This window comes from Mycothermus thermophilus (genome assembly GCF_041956435.1).
Source record: "Mycothermus thermophilus strain CBS 625.91 unplaced genomic scaffold VTJ04scaffold_7, whole genome shotgun sequence".
NCBI lineage: Eukaryota > Fungi > Ascomycota > Sordariomycetes > Sordariales > Chaetomiaceae > Mycothermus > Mycothermus thermophilus.
Window position 1 is genome coordinate 1950503 of NW_027191433.1, and position 20723 is coordinate 1971225.

A 20723-nucleotide genomic window follows, 5' to 3' on the forward strand; every position below is an offset into this window, starting at 1 on the left:
GCTAGTCCAAGTCTCTCCGTCGAGTTCCCTCTCTCTTGGGACCGACACCCCACGCAGGCCAACGACCATCACAAGGCTGCTGAGAGGAGAAACACGACTCGGCGACCTGGGAATCACCGAAGACGCTCGACTCGTGGTGATCCGCACAGAAAGTTAATCACTTTGGCGAGCATCGTGCAGATCTGCTCGTGTCTGTGTGTACCCCCCTCGCAGACGGCGAAACATTGACGAATTACCGGGTTCAGCTGCCTGTCTACATACATCCGACAGACATACTATACTCCATACGTAGCACCAGAACGGCATTCGTTGGTGATCACAGCAGCCCCGTCAAGGTGCTGGCTTCTGTTGCTCTCCTCAAACACACACAGACACCAGAGGAGCATTCGGCTGTCGCGTCGCGAGAAGAGCACGCCGGCCGGCAGACAGGGGGTTCTACACTACTGATACATTGACCTGAACGGCGCAGCATTCCTTGGCCGCCCCTCGTCCCCGACGCCTGGCTCCGAAGGTTGCACCGTTGCAACGAGGCCAACTTCCGGCTTGTCTTTTCTCTCTTTCACCTGAACAGTGTCTTCGGAGCGCAACACCACCCTCCGGGACTCGTCCCTTTTGGGAAGCACATCACTATTCGCCAAGGTTCCAGGCTTTCTTTTACCCCCCCCGGACCACCCGACGTTACTGCGGGAGGCTGGCTCCCGCTCCTCAATGCGTCGTCGACAGGTTTAATCTACTTCCCACCGGGGGGCGGACGGAGAACCACAGGACGCTCCCATCCCACCGGGGTGCTGATAGGCTAGGGGCCTCACGTCGAGACACACGTTTCTTTCTCTGCGTCCCCTTCTACACTACTCCGTGCTGCGCGTGGTGTCTGGCCTGCGTTTTGGTTCTGCATCTGCTGCTGCTGCGGAACGGCCGCCGCCACCCCGTGCCTGTCTCTCTGTCTGTGAGAGTTTCTTTTCGGCCCCTTCCCCTCGCTCGGACCGGACCCTGGATCTTCAATCTCTCTTTTTGCACTGACACTCCCGCAACGCTCCCCGCTTCAACACCGGCTGCAGCCTGCACTACCTTGCGCCGCAGCCGCGCTTCGGGGAGAACCAACCCTATTGAACCATACCTCACCTCGGACACTCTGACCATCTACCTATTAGCTCGGCCTTGATATTTGTCTCCGGCGCCGGCGACCGTCGTTGTTGTCGTCGTCGTCGTGTCGTGGCCGTTTTCCTAGTGATTGACAACGACAAAAGAAGCTCCTCGGTGTCGCCACCCCCGCAAACGAAACGGCTCCATATTCATTCAGCCTGAGTCCCTCTGTGCATGTCGGCGTTGATGGCGTGGTGATCGTGCCACGAGGTCAGTCTCCTGCACCGTCCGGTCGAGGCACTCTCGGCCCGTTAGACCTCCATCACCGTCGAGCGGACGAGACTTGCAGCAGGATCGGACCACGAACATAGAAATATCGAACCGCCGACGGACACTCGCTCAAGAATCCTGTTGCCCACCATGATGAGCTCGTCGCGAGATCCCACAGCCCGGCTCCGTGCCGGCCTCAACCCCCTCTTGACGGCATCTCTAGGCGGCTTCCAACACTCGGTCAACACGCCAGTGTCGGCCTTGTCCGTGAGTTCCCACGGCGCCTTTTCGTCAGGCCAGACCCCTCTGAGCGCCATCCAGCCCTACAATCCCCAGGAATGGGTTTCCTCCCCGATTGCTGGTCCCTACGCCGATCCTCAGGGTGAGTTTTTTTGTCACCACAACAAACCATGTATCTGTATCGTGCTCCATATTCACACATTGGCGAAGGATCTCCGCCGCCGCCTCCGCCGCCGTACTCTCCTCCCCGCAGTCAACGCCCCGTCAGCATGGCGTTCGACCACCCAGGAGGAGGAGGAGGGGGAGTGCAAGCGGCCAACGTGTCCGTCGCCCGAGCCCCACCGCCGCCGGTCCAGCGCGTCGACCCGGCTCCCGTCGCCAACACGTCGTTCCCCCCGCCCCCCAACGCCCGAGGAGCTTCCCGTGAGCGCCGATTCGGTCTCCCGTCGCTCAGCAGGAGGCGAGACCCCGAACCGTCCGGCAGCTCCGAGCAGGCCCCGCCGACCCGGTCCTTCAGCAGCATCATGGCCCGGGCCTTGCCGGGTCATGCGGCACCTCTAACCCTCCAGATCCCCCAGCGGACCGACTCCGACGCGTCCCAAGTCATGGCCCCCGGCGCCCGCCGCGCGAACTCGACGCCCGCCGTGTCCACCCCGACCTCGGCCCGGTCGCGATCATCGTCCCAGGTGCGCTGGGACCCGAGCATGCCTCTGCCGCCACCTCCTCCCGGTCCCCCGCCATCCGCCCTTCGCTCCCAAAGCGCCCAGCGCGTTTCCTCCGGCAGCGATCCCATCGTCTCCCCGCCGACGCGAAGGCCGCCTCCGAGCGGTGTCGCTGCCCTGGGCCCGGTGCCCCCGACCCCGGCCAACTGGAGGGAAGGTGACAGCCTCCCCGGCCCGCCCGCCGCGCCGCCACCGCCCCCAGCCCCGACCAGCGAGGCGTCGTCGACCCACACGGCCACAGGCGCTGTCGAGGCGGTTGAGACCTCGAGCGCCGCAAGCGGCGTGAGCGGCTCTGCCACTAGCAGCCAGAGGCCGGAATCGACGGGGAGCACGGCCGGAGGTCTGACCCGTAGTCCTGCCGTCCGCGGCGAGAAGGCGCAGACGCTCCTCGAGCGCCGGAGCGAGAGCCGGTCGCGGGCCGGGCGCGGGTCGATTGACGCCTCCCACCGGCCTTCAGAGATTGTGATCCCCAGTCCGTCGTCGGGTGGGTTGCAGAGGAGGTTGACCATCGGCCGCGGCACGCCGAGGTCGTCGAGGAACAGCGATCCGCAGCTTGACCCGGACTCGGTCACCCCTCGCGCCATGGACGGCTCGGCGCAGATGCAGGCCGGACAGGTTACCCCGACGAGGATGTCGCCCAACGCTGTTGGCAAGCAGCCCGAACATCAGCAACAGACCCATCACGCCATGGCTCCCAAGGCACTGCCGACGCCGCCGACGGGAAGTCGGTCGTCGTCTTCACACCGCGGCGCCGGCATGGTCGGGCCGGATATGCCGCCCAGCGCGCCGCAGTCGCCGACCTACCTGCCGCTGTCGAAGCAGGCGGTGCTTTCGCAGACGACGGAGCAGTTTTGCCGGGCCACAGTGGAGCGGTTCACGGCGTTTGCGCAACGCGAGGCGGCGGCCGCGGATGACGCGGAGCGGGTGAGGCTGTTTGCCGAGTTTTTCGTCAGCGAGTCGCGGATCCGCAGGGAGAGGTACTCCGCCGCCATTGCGGCCATGGGGTCGGAGATTTTGGATCTTACCCGGGACCTGTTCCGGCCGATGCCGGCGGATTGGAGGGAGGCGGAGCCGACAGGGTCAGAACCGCCGTCTCACCGGACGTCCGTCGGATCGACAAGCTTCGGCCAGCAGCAGCAAGCATCCCCGTCACCGGCCCCTCCGCCGCCGACCCAAAACTGGCCGTCCACCAACTACATGCCATCCCTCTCGCCCATCCTGAGCATGAGCGTCAGCGACGCGCTTGACGAGGAAGATTCCCGCGGCCGGCCGGCAAGCCGGTGGTGGGAGACGGATTCCGTCGGGGCAGCCGGCGGCCGGCGCCTCGAACGCTCCAAGCGCGAGTCCAAATACATGGGCGTCCCGAAAGAGGCTCGCGAAGCTCTGCAATGGATCGACGACCCCCACCCCTCTCCTGCGGCCGTGGCCATCGCGTCCTCCAGCAAGAACAGCAACTCCTCCTACCCGCCCGAAAAAACCGGCTGGCACGACGTTCCTGACCCCAACAACAACAACAACGCCCCAGCACCCCCGACAACCACCCCCCCTCAAAACCCAACAACCCAATCCCGCAGCTCGCTGGTCTCCTCCACCGCCTCCGCCCCTCCGACCCCCAACCCCGCGCACCTCGACGTCTCCCGCCTCGTCACCCTCCCGCCTCCCTACCCGCGCCACCACCCAGCCGTGGAAAACAACCACCCCGAGCTCGCCGAGACGCGCAGCGCCGTGCGCGCCATCAGCGACATGTCCGAGATCGACGCCATCAAAACCCGCTTCGCGCAAGCCTCCAAACGCGCGCGCGAGGAGGCCGCCGAAGAAGCCCGCCAGCGCCGGCAGCGGGTGCGTGCGCACCTGCAGGAACAGATCGCCGCGGGGAAGATGGACTATGCCCAAGCCGCGGCGGCGGAGGCGGATGCCAAAGCGGAGGAGCACGCAGCCATTCGGGACCTGGAGAAGCGCGATTTTGACGAGTTCCAAGCGGAAGTGGTGGTCCCGCTCAACGAGATCTTGCAGACGCGGATTAACAAGGCCACGGAGCTGTTTGACGCGCTCAAGAGCAGGCTGTTCGACGAGACCCGGCAGAGCAACCCCAACCTGCCGCAGGAGCAGGGCGACGAGCAGCCCGAGCTTCTCGAAAAACTGACCCTGCTGAAGTGGATCTTTGAGGCGCGCGAGACGCTGCACCGCGGGCTGTTTGAGCTGCTGTCGGAGCGGAACGATCGGTACCGCGACATGGTGTTGGTGCCGTACCGGCTCGCGGGGGAGACCGACAAGGTCGAGTCGGCGGAGGCGTTCTTCGTCGAAGACGCCGCCAAGCGCGCGCAGCAGCACGCCGAGGAGGTGCTGCACCGGACGCAGGAGTTCCGGGATGTCGTGGAGGAAACGGTCGTCCGCGGCGTGGAGGTGCAGCTCAACGCCTTCTGGGACATCGCGCCCCCCTTGAAACGGCTGCTAGACAAAATCCCCACCGAGGACCTCGAAGGGTTCCAAGTCCAAATCCCCCCCGCCGAGTTCGCCGAGAACCCCAGCTACCACGCCCACCCGCTGCAGTATCTGTACTCACTGCTCCTGCACGCGGAGAAGAGCACGTACCAGTTCATCGAGAGCCAGACCAACCTGTTGTGTTTGTTGCACGAGGTCAAGGAGGCGTGCGTGGCGGCCAAGGCGCGGGCGATGGAGCTGGACGGGAGGGACCCGGCACGCGTCAAGGAGATGAGGGAGGAGGAGGGGAGGAGGTTGACGGAGGATTTGAAGGAGAAGGTTCGGGTGGTGCAGGACCAGTGGAATAGCGCGCTGGGAGAGACGGTGGCGACGGTCAAGGAGAGGGTTGGGGGGTGGTTGTTGGAGACGGGAGGGTGGGATGAGAGTTTTGAGGAGGGGGGTGTGGGAGGGGTTTGATTGAGGTTCGGTTGGTTGGATATGGTGGCGTTGAGAGGTGCCTATGGAAGTATATACCCTTATTTTTTTGATAACTTGTGAAATGGGGAGATGGATTTTTGGTTTCTCTTGGGCTGGGTAGGTGGTTCAGGGAGTGAAGAGGCTGGGATATTATCATGGCATTGGGGATGGAGCATTCGTTTTTCAGGATCGCATGAAGAAGGCATTATTTGGTAGGCTTTGGTCAAAAGTAATACCATTTATTTTCTTGTCTTAGCCCGATTCCGTTGAGATGTGTCATTTGTGTCGTCTGGAGACTGTCGTGAGCTCAGGGGAACTATCCAGCGGAGGGCTTGCTTCAATGGCTGAAGGGCTTGGTTGTCGCCCCTGTCCTCGATTCTCGCGGATACCATGTGTCCCTCCCGTCCATCAAGTTAACTGATGCAACCAGTGGGCATGAAAACACCGACATAGTCCAAGTAACAATTGTGGAGAGAACCTCGGGGTTTTCTGGACAAGAATCAGCGTTTGGCATGGTCCAGTTGAAAAGGGCTGCTGCCACGGCCAAAATACTCACCCATATATGGCTCCGTCTGCTCTGACTAGGTAGAGCTCATCTTGGCCAACCCTGGCCCTCTCGTCCTCTGGTCATTTCCCCAGCCAGTCCCATGAAGAAACATTTGATTCAGACCTGACTTCGAAGACCCAAACTCCATGAAACCTAAACCGTCGCCTTCAACCAACCCATAGCCCCAGCAACCCAATCCGAAAACCCAATCCTTTTCCCAAGTTGACATTGATAGTAAATCCCAACCTCCCCACTCCTTCACTTCCCCTCCCCCTCTTCCTCGCCATACGTCTTGGGCAAGTTCATCCCTACCCTCCTCGCCGTCAACCGGACCTTTTCGTCCTGCTCCAGGGCCATGCCCGGGTTGTACCGCTCAAGAAGCGTGACATAGGTGCGCTGGGCGCGCAGGTAGGCCAGATACTGTTCGGCCTGGGCAATCATGGACTGGGGGTCTTGTTGTTGTTGTTGGGATTGGGATTGGGATTGCTGTTGTTGCTGCTGCTCGAAGCGTTCGCGAAGGCGCTGGTGGAGGGGCGCGCGGGGGTTGGAGAGGAGGGGCCGCGGGGGTAGTTCGCGGAGGAGGTTGCGGTATAGGGTGCGGAGAGGGGTTGGGGATGACATTGTGTAGGTCGGTTGGAGTTAATTGAGGAGTGAGGTGGTGGTGGTGGTAGTGGGAAGAAGTGAAGTTGGAAGCCTTTGGGAAAATGATGAGACAGACAAATGTTGGAGCTGCACCTTCAACCCTATCCCTTATCATTTATCGATAAGCAACCTGCCGATGAAAGTTCATGGAAACAGCTCCAATTCCACTCCTTCACTTCAACCTCCCGTAACCTTCGGCCTCAATTCCTCCAACTTGACACCACCACAACCACCACAATGACAACACCAACGAGGATACCAACCCGGCTACGGCCAACCCAATTCACCCTCTCAACTTCCCGCCAATTCCCACCCCGCCAGGCCCTCCTCCTCCATCAACAACCCACCATCCACCCCACCCCGTCTCCCCAACGACAACAACACCAACGCCTCTCCTCCACCGCCCTCCGCCCATCCCCCTCCAAATACTACGCACCACGCACCCCAATCCAACCCCGCGCCACGCCCTCTCCCGAATGCATCTCCTTCCTCCCGCCCCCCTCCAACGACCCCTCCCAGCGCGCCATCCCCTCCCCCTCGCCGCACCCCACCTCCCTCCTCGCCGCCACCGACATCTTCACCACCCAAGCCCCGCGGCACCTCTACGCTGCCTCGCGCTTCGTCGACGTCCCGATCAACTCGCACACCCCGGAAATCTGCCTCCTCGGGCGCAGCAACGTGGGCAAATCGACCCTGATCAACGCGCTAGCCGGCGTCGGGGGCCGGAAAGCCGCGCGGTCGTGGGGCAAAGACGCGCGCGAGAAAGGGTTGGCCGTCACGAGCGGCACGGCGGGGAGTACCAGGACGATGAACGCGTACGGGTTCGGGCTGCCGACCAAGCAGCAAAGGCAGTTCGCGCAGGAGAAAGCGATCGAGGCGAAGGAGGCAAGGAGGAAAAAGGAGATGGAGGAGGCGTTGCTGTATGGCCGCACCGTGGCAAGGTCGAAGAGGAGGAAGGAAGTCGCCGAGCCGCCGCCGCAGTTTCGGTTGATTTTGATGGACATGCCCGGGTACGGGATGGGGTCGGAAGAGGGGTGGGGGAAGGAGATTATCAAGTACCTACAGCGCAGGCCGATGTTGAAGGGGGCGGTGCTGCTGATTGATGCTGTCGCTGGGGTGAAGGAGGCGGATCGCATGGTGATGGAGCTGTTGAGGGATTGTGGGGTCAGGACGCAGGTGGTGTTGACCAAGGCGGATAAGCTGGGGAGGGCGCAGGGGAGGCCGGAGGAGAAGGAGCAGCATGCCGAGGCGAGGGTGGAGGGGGTGTGTTTGGACGTGTGGGAGGAGTTGAGGAAGGTGGAAGCGGGGAGCTCGGAGTGGTTGGAAGGCGCTGAAAAGGGGTGGGAGAAGGAGATTTGGGTCACGGCGGCCGGAGATGTGGATGCCAATGGCGACGGTGCCGGCGTGGCCGGTGCCAGGTGGGCGGTGTGTCGGTTGGCGGGAGTGCTGGAGGATAACCGCGTGCTGAAGCCGGTGGTGACGCCGTTGTCGACACCGCCGAGGATTGTGTCGTTTGATGAGATATTTAAGGATGCCCAGGCATCGGAGAGGACGGAATAGAGGGAGTGTGCTTGAGTTGTATGTATGGATAGAGAAAAGGAAAAGGATCACCTGTATATATGTACATGACGTGTATGGTATTTGGTTGGAAAACGTGGAACAGCTGTAGAGTATAGAACAATACCCTCTAGATTACTGACCGTTTGCATCGCACATACATACATACCTGGACTTGTTGATCGTTCTAGCTGAGATATGTCCTCCTCGCCCTCCTCCGTTTCCTCTTCCTTTTCCTCTCCTCCACCACCGGCATCTGCGGATCCCGAAACATAAACCCCGGCACAAACACATCCACCAAATTATCCCAAAACCCCAAATCATACAAATTCTCCAACTCCCTCACCCTCCACACCTTCTCCCACTCCCCCTCCCCGGGCAAGTTGAGATCCTTCGCCGGCGGATTCCCATCCCGTGTCCTTACCAACACCTGCTCCGCCTCCACAGGCCACCTCGTCCACAGCGGTTCGACGCTGGGATCCTTGACGCGCTTCTCCGAATCCATCCTCCGCTTGAACGCGCACCCGTCGTCCATCTCCATCTGCCAATCCGCCCACTTCATCGACTCGTTGGTCGTCGTGCCGCAGTAGATCAGCCACACGTGATAATTAAACAACGCCACGACCAGCGGCGTGGTCATCAGCGCCAGCAGCGTCACGGCGCCCATGGCCACCCCGCCGGCTCCCACCGTGCCTCGTCCGCCGTACTGCATCCCCCAGCTCCACGCCGTCAGCCAGTCCGTCCACGACATGTCGCGCCCGGTAGCGTCGCGCGCGTTCCAGGGCAGGATGGCGAAGTGCGGGAAGCGCAGCCGGATGGAAGTGGCCATGAGGTGGACGCCGAGGAGGCCGCCGTAGGCGGTCAGGACGGCGGTCGAGAGCAGCAGCAGGAGGAAGTAGTGGTGGTTACCCGCGCCGACGCAGTTGTTGATGAAGATGCAGTGGTGGTCGCAGCGGGCAACGCATTTCTTGCAGACGCTGCAGTGCTTGGAGCGGGCGGGCTTGAGGAGGTTGCAGGTGTTGCAGACGGCGCCCGGGTGGAAGAGGGTGAAGTCGTAGGGATAGCGGGCCATTTCGCGGGCGTGGTTGGCGGGGGTGATGGTGCCCGGGTCGGAGGTGGCGGCGAGGTAGAGGAAGATGTAGGGTAGCATGATGGCGATGGTGCCGGTTACTTTGACGAGAGGGGACAGGCGGGACCAGACGGCGGGGAGGTAGAGGTATTCGCCGACTGAGAGGAGGAGGATGTAGAAGATGAGGACGGTAGGGTGCCGGTCGTACATGATGTAGCTCCCGAAGCGGACAAGGGAGCTGCTGATGCGCCCGCCGGTGAGGCGGTTGTCCAGGCCTTTGATGGCATTGGGGAGGTTGACGCAGAGGAGACGGTGCAGCCAGGCGATGGGGGTGCGTCTGGGTGTGTCAGTGAAAACGGGTTGGTTTGGGATATGGGGTGGTGAAGAGATGCAGTAACTACCTGAGGGCAGGGAGACGTCCGAAGAAGGCCACAAAGACTACGAAGGAAATGGCCAGGACGATGGAGGCGACGGTGGCGATGGCGCCCATTGTGAGGATATGGACAGGATAGAAACGTGAGGAGATGCTATACACAAAGCATGGCTGATGTTGAGATGAGTCTCGTTTGTATGTCAGTCCAGTGAGTGAAATGATCCAGTCACTTTCTCGCGGTATTTGTGGTATTCAAAGGTGGCTCGATTGAGTTTGTTGCACCTAAGAGATGAAGAGATGATCAAAGTCAAGTTGATCGCCTCTGCAGATGAGGCTTCAGCCTTCGGGCGCTGAAGCAATTCTGTGTTGGGAGATGGCGTTCCGCCTTGGGACGTTGAGGCCTGGCTTCGGTGATGAGGGAGGCTGTGCCGCGCCAAGCATCTGGAGTTCCCAAAGACAAGCCCGAGCCCAAGATGGTCTTGGCAATGGCCCGGCTGTGGCCCAAAACAGGTTGACGCCAAGCTGCCAAGGCCTTGGCACCACACGTACCTTTCACGCGCCTCTTTTCTCTCCTGCTGAGCGACAACTCCAAGCAACCCCAAACCCAACCCCAAATTCTCCATCTCGTCAACCTCGGCCAACTCGCAACACCATCTCAACATCTTGATCACCAACACTCTGTCATACGAGTTTCCACCGACAAAACGCATCGGATTCAAGGTGAGCTTTGACTATCCGTAATTATTGTTATCTTGTCGCAAAGCAGCCATTGCCTGTTGTGTCTCACGGATGTTCGCGTCTCTGCCTCTGCCTCTGCGCGTTTGCCACCCTCCCATCCACCACTTGTCGATCACGCATTGCAGTTCAAATCCAAGTCTCGCTATGGCTGTCGATTGTCACATGCTGTTTTGTATTACATTCATTCTGAAATCACACACACTTCTTTCATTTGTCTTGGTTCAGTGACCTGAAGGAAGCCTTTGAGTCTCCCGACTCGTTGGCTTACACCTCTACCTCTTGCTCTCCAATAATCATTCCTTGAGCAGCACATTACTGACAAATATCAATCAGCTAAACAGAGTCTCTTAGATCGTCGTCTTCGATCCTCATAACGGCACACTATCCAACATCTGGCGGCCCGCCTGGCCTTCCTTTTCGAGGTAGAGCCTTACACCGATCGATTTCCGAGGGTTAGGGTAGAGGTTAGGGTTCGGGTTATTACGTGACTCTGCCCAACCTCAACGTGCCCATCATGGCATCGGGGATCGAATACGGAGGTGTCCTCAAGAACAAATACGAAGGGACTCTCTTCAATGGCGTGAAATTTTTTGTTGGCCATCGAGTGCCCTTGAGAAAAGACATTATCGGAAAGATTAAGGTGAGCATCTGCGCAGCCGGTCTGCCCTCCCAGCTTGCTAACTGGGTTCCAGGAAAACGGCGGCAAACTTGTCAACCTCGACAAACATGCCGATGTCCTGATTTTCGATCATGCCAAAAAGTTCGAGGCTCCTGCCAACTCGGTCTCATGGCAGTACATCGACGACTGTGTCAACCAGGGGACTCTCGTCGATATTGAACAGTACCGGATCCAGAAGTCCGCGCCAGCACCCAGGCCGACCCAGCGCGCCAGCGGCACCAAAACCCCGTTCACCCACCAGGATGAGCGCCTCTTGGTAACATGGGTGCTCCAGGCACGCCGATCGGGTAATGAGCTCAGCGGTAACAAGATCTACCAGGAGCTAGAAGAACATGTTAGACATTGTCTCGCCTCCCACCTGGTCAGAATGGCTGGCTAACACGAACTAGTACCCTCATCATACTTGGCAGTCGTGGCGCGACAAATGGGTCAAGCAAATCTCCAAGCTTCCCGAGGACAAATGGCCACAGCCGCTGGAAGAACTACCCCCATCAGCACACCCTGCAACCTCTGCGGCGGACTCGACGGCTGCCACTTCAACCCCAGCCAGACCAACTGCCTTAAGCACTCCGGTCCTGCCCCCGGGACCTCGGCCCGTGCCAATCCCGGCATACCTTCGTGAGATCGTTGACGAGGTTTATCTCAACGGAGATCAGGCCAACAGAGACCATGCCAATAGAGAGAACCGGCGCAATAGTGGCCCCAGAGTTCCCTTTAGCCCAGATGACGATCAGATCCTCATGGAGTACGTCCACGCATGTCAACTCCTGGGCTTCAAGGATTTGGGCGCCTTGATCTATGGCCCACTGGCCTTATTCGTAAGTCTAGGTCCTCCATTTGACATGAACACCGGCTGAGCTCGTCCAGTATCCGCATCACACGGCCCAGTCATGGCGCGAGCGATATAAAGTTTTTGTTCGGCCTTATATGCCGGAAGAACCGCCTGCTCCCAGAGCCGAGTTGAAAAAGGTCATCCGCCACCTGATAGAGCAGCAGCACAAGAAAGGGAAAACCACCGCCCCTGTTCCGCCGCTCCCATCGCAACGGCGTCTAGTTTCCGAACGCGAGCCGGCTGAGACAACTGCTACTCCTGTTCAACCGCGCCCATCGCGACAGCCTGCAACGGCCGAACCTGAAACAGCTGCCAGAGCACCGAGGAGCACCGATGCCGAGGCTGCCACCAATTCGAGCAAGTTGGAGGAGCTGGAGAGGCGAGCCCAGGAATTCAGGGAAAGGATGCAGCTTCATGGAGATCGACCCGTCTTATCCCAGGCCGCTCCCCAGGGACATCTGAACCGCCAGGTCCGTGCGGAACCGGAATCCTGTCGTTCAGCCCAGGCGCCTGTCAACAACGAACTTCAGGAAGAGGTTGATGCGTCTGAACAAGAGTCCGATGAGGAATCCGATGCTTTTGAGCCAGTTCCTGACGAGGAGGTCGATCCTGTCGAGCCAGAAGCCGACCAAGAGCCTGATGCTTCAGAGTTAGAATCTGCCGAAGCACCCAGCCAGGCTATTCAGCTCGCTTCTCGCAGCAAGGCAGCGTCACCGAAGGAGGAATTCTGGACCTTCTTCGGGGTGTACGCCGAATCCTTGGATGAAAAGCCGGTCCCGTGGACTCAGATCGGAGGACGCAGCGTCGACTTGTGGGATTTATGGAGGGTCGCTACGATGCAGCCGAATCATGTGCACCGAGATTGGCAGCTTGTTGTGGAGCAGCTTGATATCGACTGGGTTCAGCAATCGGACGCCCCTCAACAGGCGAAGGCGGCATTCGAGAAACATCTGTTGGGGTATGAGATTTGGAAGCGGGAGTTTGACGAGGCTCCCGATAGAGAGTTGGAGGAGGATGACTTGGAGGAGGAGGAAGCGGAAGGAGGAGTGGAATATGAGGATGTGGAGGACGGGGAAGATGGAGAGCAAGACGAAGATTACGAACAACAAGAGGAAGAGGAAGAGTTGGGAGAAATGGAGGAAGGACAAGATGAAGACTACGCGGAAGAACAACTTGAAGATGAGGAGTTGGGAGAGGCGGTGGAGGAATCCAACTTCAAGTCTTCTCCGCCCCCCGGCGTCAAGCGACCCAGGCATTCATCGGTCACCTCACCATACGAGCCATTGCGCAAACGCACCCGGTACGACGAGGGCAGCGAGGTCCCTGAGACACCTCATGACAGGATTCGACACCCACCTGAGAACCAACGGCTACCGGTTCGGAGCTCGCAAACGCCATCGCGCCGGGCGAGGATCGAGTATAGGTCATCACCCGTCGTGGCTGAAACGCAAGACATTGTCGCCGCCGAGACCCAGGGCGACATTACTCCTTCGCGGCAACTGATGTCGGAGTTGGAGGTTGCGTCTCACAGTCGTCCTCGACATCTGCGTGAGGACGAGGAGTTGGGGTCCTCGGATCGCTCGTCCAGCCCTTACTTTATGCCGATTGAAGATATTCCCCTCAAGCCGGGTCCGAAACCGCCGGTGACTCGCCCTTCTCAACCATTTCGAGCCCCGTCCTCCACCCGCACTCCACAGACCTCTCGAGTCCCATCACTATCCCGGGCTCCGTCACGCGAGGTCTTACAATTCAGCACCCCCCTGCCGCGTCAAAGGGCGGCATCATCAACTCATCCTGCCCAACAACCCGCGCCGTCCTCCTCTCACCGCACCTCCCTCTCCCGCTCCGCAACCCCCTCGCATCACCACCCCGGTTCATCTCAGCCCCGTCCGAAAAGGTCACCTGTCAACCCCCTCGTCCTCGTCGACGACCTCACCAAGAAGCATGGCTACGACAGCGCCATCGCCGTGCGCGCCGTCCACGCCACCACGTGCGACAAGGCGAAAGCGCTCATGGTCGCCGAGATCTTGACGGATGGGGACGACCTGCCGTCTCGAGAAAAGGGGGTGTGGACGGAGAGGGACGACGAGGACCTCCGATCGATCGGCGAGGTGGTGGATCGGATGGGCGGGAAGGTGCCGGCGCCGGGGGATATGGAGCCGTTTGGGCGGAGGGTGCTGGTGTTTGAGAAGTTTGCGCGGTTGGAGAAGAAGCATGGGGCCAGGGCGGTGTTTGAGAGGAGGGTGTTTTTGAAGAGTTGGGATAAGGCTTGATTTGATTACCTTGGTGGGGTTGGTTGGAGGAGAAGGGTTGTAGGGGAAGAGAGGAGAGGAGAGGAGAGGAGATGAGGATGCGTGTTGAGGTGGGTGGACATGTTGAGGCTGTGTTGTTGAGTGTTCACGTGGTGATGCCGTTGGGCAGGTGGACTGGCCTGCGTCCTGTCTTGGCCAGGAACGGGAATGGCCGGAGACGGTGGCTGAGGCGGAGAATTGGTTGGTGCGGCATGTTTTTGATGTTTTGCTGTCTCGTTTCTGTTTGCTCGTCTTTGCGTTTCTTTTCTGGACCTTGTCCACTCTGTACCTGGCTTGCCTCAGTACCTATTCCTAGTTGCGGTTTTGTCTAATATCCAGTACAATACCACCTGCTAGTCTATCAATAGCAAGTAATCGAGACTGTTCCTCTCAGTCCAAGGGCAAGGAAGGTTCAGCTTGCTGTGTGGTAGGTATCCCGACAGCATGATTCTCCTCAATTGTCCAGCATAAACTCTCTCAGTTTTGGCCCACTCCAACGGCTTGGTTACAGTGATTATTACCCCCGTCTCACGCCCAGATTTTAGGTTTCTGGCATGGTCGTAGTGTAGATCTGCAAACCTGTCGAACCGAAGGGGTGGCGACGTAACCAGACGAATTGTGTAACTTGGTTTTAGGCGGAGCTACCTCCGGAGTATCTGCAGGGTGCAAGCTTGATTGGTTTTGACAAGGGTTGGGGGCGATGCCGATGGAGCTAGAAGCGATGTGGGGACCTTGGTGTCTTGGTGTTTCAGTGCTGATCGGCTCTGGGATGGATCATGGACATAGGTAGTACTACTGTACAGTACCATCAAGCACTTTTTTGCTTTATTGGGATTTCGGTCGAGACAGAGCAGGGCTGTGAGTTTTTCTGGGCGGATGTTTTCTCCTCAATTGATCAATTCATTCAATTGAGGAGATTGATGAGCTGATGATGATGGCTTCTAGACTACCATACTTACCTGCTCCGTAGACGTCTGAGTCATAAGCAGCCTTGTGATAGGTATGCGGGCTATCCCTCGCCCTCCTTCGGTGCCCGGGTTGGGTATGCTCCTCGCTCCCGAGATGACCTTGAGCTGTGCTGAGCTGTGCTGGCCTGGCATATTGTTTGGTTGATGGGTCGAGCAGATACTTACAGAGTCAGACACTCGGATGGGATGTTGCTCAGGTAGGGAGGGAGGAGGCGTGATTGGTTGCAAGATAGGTAGATAGATAATACGGAGCAAGCTCCACTGGTCTGTAATAGCGGGCAACGGTTAGGTTGGAGTCCTCGTCCCCCAGCCTCTAGCCTGGCCATGAGGCGACATGGTGTTGGACGGAGCGGCGTCCGAAGCCGAATGCCGTAGGGCTGAACTAGCGAGCCCACCACTCGCGAACCGGCATGGGATGGAAGAAAAGCGGATCGACCATTCCCTTGGTCGACCCCACAACATCATCCATGCTCCCATGCTCCATCGGCTCCAGCACGGTTACTCACAGTACACAGCCCCGGCCTCAGCCTGATGGACGGGCAGAAATTGTATGTAGGTACTCTTTCACTTGCTGACGGCCTCATCACTCCACCGGGTTAGGTTGCTCGTCTTTTCTGCTGGTTCTGTCTGATACCTCTCAGCTTAGGTGTATCACCACCATAAATAAGGTATCGGGAGATCCTAGCCATCGACACAGGTCTCACCGGCCGCGATGAGAGGTGGTTCGATGAGGAACCTCTATGGCTGGCCTTCCTCATCCCTTGAGCCATTCAACCTTATTGGGCTAGTTATTGGGCCATCGGGTGTGGCTTGAAGCTGCGGACAACAGAACGGTCGTCACCCCACTCACTGCCCGGGGGAGCTTCACCATGAGAGGCACATACAATTCACAGGGGGTCAGGATTCCAGAACCTGATACCTAACCAGCCTGTGATAGTCCATGAATTTTCTTCCTTCCTTAAGGCTATGACGACGAGTGATGTTCCTTGCCCTTCGGCGACGTACATGTGATATGGCGCTCGTGGCTCGATATGCCGTAGAAGTCACCGGGCCTTTGGGTTGGAACAAAGCTCCATGTCATATGTGTCCGTCGTGACTGGGTCCGTCCCAACTGGTAATTATCGCCACAGCACGTAGCGAGCGAGCGTCTGCGTGCTATCCTCGTCTCAGGCGGCCCGGTAGACCGATCGCCTTAATCAATTAAGCTTACTTACCCACTCCGGAGGTAGCCGGTGGGCAGAGACGACAACAGAGATGTGCGCAGCAGCGTTGAACATGCCGCCGAAATCTATGGTCCCCTGTCTTTTTGGTTTCTCTGGAAAGGGTCCAATCCCAGGGTAGCCGCCGCACACGCCGGGCAAGCGACGTTCGAACATACTCTCGCTTGGAGGCTCATGGCTAACCGCTGTAAGCACTACTATGTGGAGAGGACCTGCAAGGTACTCCAAGCTGATACAGGATCCACGCAAACGGCTGGGAATGGGACCAAGCGCGCTGCGGACGAAGCACGTGGAGCGTGTCTGTCTCTTGTGAGTGCTGTGTTGTACGATGGACAAGGGGCACTCTTCTCCTGATCCTGCTCGGTGAGAATCTCAAGAGTCTTCGTCTCTGACGGCGGATCGGTGGTGGAGCAGCCAGGCAGGCTTGTTGAGTGGCCGTCGTACGGAGATCACTATGGAGGAGAACTCAACATCATGCTCTCTGGAAGGAATCGGTGTACGGTTTCGGGATGGCCTGTTTGTCGGCCGCCGAAGAAGCTGTGTGTTCTCGGTTGGAGTCCCCGGGGCCTCCAGGGTGTCGGGACTCGGGAGGAGAAGAGGATATAAGGATGCCTCTGTCGCCTGGGAATGCTCTCGAGGACTCTTCTGCATTCTCATCATCTTCTGTTCTGTCTTCGTTACCCTTGAACTGAGAACTCATAGAGGCCGTTCGGTCATCGACATATTAGACCTATCCATACCATCACTCACCACTTCATACCGCCAAGATGCGTGTTCCTGCACTTACCGCCCGCCCCCTTGCGGCATTCAGCGGCATGCAACGCCTGCATCGTCCTCATACCACCAACAACACCAACCTCGCGATCCGTGAGGTCGAGTGCGACGTTGGCGAGGAAGTGTGTGGTGACAGTTGTATGCCTGAGGCAACATGTGCTGCAACGAGTGCGTCGGGTTTTCAACATACCACCACCCCATTTCACGTCTTAACCGTGGTTGAGAGAGATGGAGGAGGGAGAGAGCCGAGTGCTAATCCAGGCGATTTTCCGAACCAGATGGGGGAATTGGGGCTCCTGCGGGCCCGACCACCACTGTGCGCCGTGGGAAGGATGTTGCCCCGGGGACTATGAGCACTGCCCGGACGAAGTCGAGGCACAAATATGCGGGCCTGATACTACGCCTTGCGGCCTGGGCTAAGTCGCGGTTCGCTTGTAGCACTCCGGACCTTTATGGAAAGTTATCTATATATTACATACACTAACGGAGTACTCCCTCCCGCAGTTGCATCCCCAAAGGTTATGTATGCTGCGGCGATGACGGCACTTTCTGCAAGAAAACCTTGGCCTGCGCCGGCGACGGCTACTGCGAGTATCCCAGCGACGACGAAGATGAGACCACCAGCAGCAGCTCTGCCCCTGGCACCACCACCACGAGCGCGCCCACCACCACCGCGGACGCCGGCGAGCCCATCCCGACGACCACCGCTAGTGAAAACGCGCCGACTGATGGTCCTAGCGATGCTGATAAAGCCAAGGACGAGGACAAGAAGGAAGGCGAAAAGAACAGCGCCGGTCAGATGAAGCTGGGAGCGGGCGGTCTCATGGTGGCCCTGATCGCCGGTGCGGCCATGTTCCTGTAATGGGATGTGGTGTACTGTCATCTTTCCCTGTGATAGATGTACATGTATACCTATATAGGGGGGTGGCTGAGCTGTTGGAAAGGGCATGGGTAATAGTGGGATAGATGCGTTCTGGGTACTTGGGTTGGTTAATCTTAGATTGGATTTATTGAAGCGAAGCTGTGCTCCGCTTCCATCGACGAGAACTTGTTCTCGAAGAGAGAAGGGAAGCAACCTTCTCTTTGCTTGCGGATTTTTCTTAGAAAATTGTCAGTTCTTTGATTGGCTATGCAACTCGGGATGGCTTAGCTCTTGCTTCTCCAAAATACACGAAAATGAGCAGAAACAGTTTGATAAAATAGATGTCGTGTCATTTGAGAGCTCTGACCTCAAGGACTTGAATTCAAGATAGGAAGTATTTTGGAAAGAGGTGTATGTAGTCCAGTAGCTAATAAGTCAAGTATAGTGCAGCCCCTAGCAAATATATAGCTTGAAGCTTTTAAAAATCAAATCCCAGAGATTAGCCGAAGAATGAAGAAGGTGGATGAAAAATTGCTGTCGGGCAAGAGGGTTAAATGGATGAGGCTTGAAAATAAGAGGGTTGAGGCTGTTATGATGGGAAGGTTGAAGGCGGGAGAGAGGGTTGAAGGTAACAGGTAGAAAAGTGAAGGTCGCACTTCGCTTCGCACTTGCTGACGGGCTGGAGGGCATGGCAGCAGTTCTGAGACGGTACCCCGTACGTAGACATCTGCTGCGGATTAACCAGCGTCGTGAGGGGATTTCCCTTTCCTCACCCTCCTTCGATGCTTCGGTGCCCTGGTTGGGTATGCTCCACGTTGAGCTTGAGGGGCCCGGCTGTGCTGGCCTCTGGTTTGTATGGTTGGTGGTTGAGCAGATAGGCAGTTACAGATCAGAAGCTTTGAAACGATACCTGACTTTGAGATGTGCTTGATTGCAAGAGAGGTTCTCCGTACAAAGTACTTAGTAGGTAGGGAAGGAGTTCTGCAGCTGGCGATGGTGGTGGTGATGCCCTTGTCCCCCAGAATCCCTATGCCCTGGTTGTTGTGTGGGGTCTTCACTTTGTTGCTCCGAAGTCCGGTAGGGCTGAACAAGCGGGCCTGCCACACAGGAACCTGGAACCGTCACGGGACAAAAAGCGGATCGCTGGTCTTGGCTCAATGCCAGGCAGAACGGCAGGACTTGCACAGTGGCACCAACCCCGCAAGACCATCCATGTCCACTTCCATCCTGCAGGACCAAGAGTTGCAGCACGGTTACACAGCCTCAGCCTGATGGACGGGCAGAAACCTAGTGTGACTCTTGCCCTTCTTTTCAGTGTTTGTTTGATGGCCCCGTCGCTTCATCGGGTTGTCTCTTCTGTGTTGTCCGGTAGTACGGCGTACCTGACCTCTTGCATTATCACCACCATTATCGGGAGATTCCAGCCGCCACAGATCCTTACAATATCTCACCGCCCGCGGTGATAACTCGATGAGGAAGACGCTCGTCGCGTCCCTTGAGCTTTTTCAGCTTTAATTACTTATTGGGCCATCGGCTGTGGCTTGAAGCTGCAGGAAACCGCCGTCACCCCACTCATTGCCTGGGCTTCATCCACAGGGATGCATGCAGTTCACAGGGGTCAGGATCCAGAATCCGATAACCAGCTTGATCATCCAAGGATTTTCTTTTCTTAATTTCGGGCAACGACCACGACTACGAGGGCCTTGCACGTTGCCCTTCGGCGACGTACACGTGGTTCCCGTGGCTCCATATGCCTGGGAGTCACCTGGGCTTTGGGTTGGCACAGAGTTGCCATACCATGCATGTCCGTTAATCCATGGGCTACAGCGCCGTCGTCTCGTTGACCTTGACCCTTGATTCTGGCGCTGTCCGAGCCGCTGGATGCTTGGGAACTCACATTGTCACTTGCAGAAATCTACTGTATACCTCCGTACTGACTTCGTTCAGTCCCAGCCCGACATGGTTGAGAGCTAAGCACTAGCTAGGTGGGCTGCAGGATGCAGAAGAGCCATGCACGCGGCTCCCGATGGAACCAGACTGGATGGGATTGGTTGACCCCAACCGCGTTGTCTCTGTGCTACCTCGGAGATGCCTGACTTTATGCTTCGGCTCGACTTTCTGCTCAGGCAAGGCACCCTTCTCCCCAGCCTTGCTCTCCGAGGGTGGTGGTCCCAGGTGTCTGCGTCTCCGAGCAATTCTGTACTTCGTGGCGCATCCAACAAAGCTTGCTGAGTGGCCGCTCTACCAAGATCATCACCAACAAATAATGGTATGCTCTTTAATCGGGAAATCGGCGTGTCGGTGCGGAGGTGGGCGCTCGGCTTTGCCCTGGCAGACTTGCCAGCAGCACAAGACGCCCGACCTCGACATGCAAGCCGTGCTGGGCCAGCCCGGAGCCAAAAGACGGATGGAAGGGGGCTGAGCCGCATGGGAGGGGAGGAAATGGGGCTTTCCCCGGCTGATGCTGTGTGGTAGATTGGATGTTCGGTGGCCGGGTGTTCAGCCGCCCCAAGGAGCTCTCCGCTGTTACCCAAAGCCTGACAACACCTGGGGGACCTCCCAATGGAAAAGAATAAATAGACGTTCCCCCGCCCTGAGATTCTGGGAACACCTCCTGGCATCATTCCATCCCTCTCTTCTGTTCTCGTCCTCACCCATCCCGGTCCTCATTGTCGTTGAACCAAAGGCCCAACCCTGCCGAGAGCTATCTAAGTCCTCATAACAGACATATCAGAGTACACACCACCGCACTTTCAACATGCGTATCCCCAGACTTGCCGGCCGCGCTCTCGTGACATTTGCCGGCCTACAACGCTTGCACCGTCCTCACACCGCCAACAACACCAACCTGGCGATCCGCCAGTTCGTGTGCGACCCTGGCACAGAGCCGTGCGGTGACGGCTGCATGATCGAGGGCGATGAGTGCTGCGCCTCGTGAGTCAATCCAGCATACCACCA

At 58.2% G+C, this 20723-nt stretch overlaps 8 protein-coding genes across 8 annotated transcripts in view; 5 read left to right on the forward strand and 3 right to left on the reverse strand.

The window, feature by feature from the left end:
• Nucleotides 1-1503: 1503 nt before the first annotated feature.
• VTJ04DRAFT_10267 (uncharacterized protein) lies at nucleotides 1504-5213 on the forward strand (the record flags this gene model as incomplete). Its single annotated transcript, XM_069357987.1, has 2 exons — nucleotides 1504-1735; nucleotides 1804-5213. 2 exons carry the CDS (start codon nucleotides 1504-1506, stop codon nucleotides 5211-5213), a joined length of 3642 nt encoding a protein of 1213 aa, XP_069215001.1.
• An 805-nt stretch (nucleotides 5214-6018) lies between these two features.
• Nucleotides 6019-6381, reverse strand: VTJ04DRAFT_10268 (uncharacterized protein; the record flags this gene model as incomplete). Its single annotated transcript, XM_069357988.1, has 1 exon — nucleotides 6019-6381. The coding sequence occupies one exon, from the start codon at nucleotides 6379-6381 to the stop codon at nucleotides 6019-6021; it is 363 nt and encodes a 120-aa protein (XP_069215002.1).
• Nucleotides 6382-6639: 258 nt separating this feature from the next.
• VTJ04DRAFT_10269 (uncharacterized protein) lies at nucleotides 6640-7962 on the forward strand (the record flags this gene model as incomplete). Its single annotated transcript, XM_069357989.1, has 1 exon — nucleotides 6640-7962. One exon carries the CDS (start codon nucleotides 6640-6642, stop codon nucleotides 7960-7962), a length of 1323 nt encoding a protein of 440 aa, XP_069215003.1.
• Nucleotides 7963-8146: 184 nt separating this feature from the next.
• On the reverse strand, nucleotides 8147-9518 carry VTJ04DRAFT_10270 (uncharacterized protein; the record flags this gene model as incomplete). Its single annotated transcript, XM_069357991.1, has 2 exons — nucleotides 8147-9365; nucleotides 9430-9518. 2 exons carry the CDS (start codon nucleotides 9516-9518, stop codon nucleotides 8147-8149), a joined length of 1308 nt encoding a protein of 435 aa, XP_069215004.1.
• A 1135-nt stretch (nucleotides 9519-10653) lies between these two features.
• On the forward strand, nucleotides 10654-13923 carry VTJ04DRAFT_10271 (uncharacterized protein; the record flags this gene model as incomplete). The annotated part of the gene is made up of 4 exons (XM_069357992.1): nucleotides 10654-10779; nucleotides 10832-11152; nucleotides 11208-11636; nucleotides 11686-13923. The coding sequence occupies 4 exons, from the start codon at nucleotides 10654-10656 to the stop codon at nucleotides 13921-13923; spliced, it is 3114 nt and encodes a 1037-aa protein (XP_069215005.1).
• Nucleotides 13924-14047: 124 nt separating this feature from the next.
• On the reverse strand, nucleotides 14048-15041 carry VTJ04DRAFT_10272 (uncharacterized protein; the record flags this gene model as incomplete). The annotated part of the gene is made up of 2 exons (XM_069357993.1): nucleotides 14048-14230; nucleotides 14901-15041. 2 exons carry the CDS (start codon nucleotides 15039-15041, stop codon nucleotides 14048-14050), a joined length of 324 nt encoding a protein of 107 aa, XP_069215006.1.
• Nucleotides 15042-16896: 1855 nt separating this feature from the next.
• On the forward strand, nucleotides 16897-17765 carry VTJ04DRAFT_10273 (uncharacterized protein; the record flags this gene model as incomplete). Its single annotated transcript, XM_069357994.1, has 3 exons — nucleotides 16897-17041; nucleotides 17182-17329; nucleotides 17408-17765. 3 exons carry the CDS (start codon nucleotides 16897-16899, stop codon nucleotides 17763-17765), a joined length of 651 nt encoding a protein of 216 aa, XP_069215007.1.
• A 2758-nt stretch (nucleotides 17766-20523) lies between these two features.
• VTJ04DRAFT_10274 (uncharacterized protein) overlaps nucleotides 20524-20723 on the forward strand; it is a gene marked incomplete at both ends in the record, with an annotated part of 2253 nt that continues 2053 nt past the window's right edge. The window contains one exon of the mRNA XM_069357995.1: nucleotides 20524-20699. Coding sequence (XP_069215008.1) covers nucleotides 20524-20699 — 176 coding nt within the window. The remainder of the gene's footprint in view (nucleotides 20700-20723) is intronic.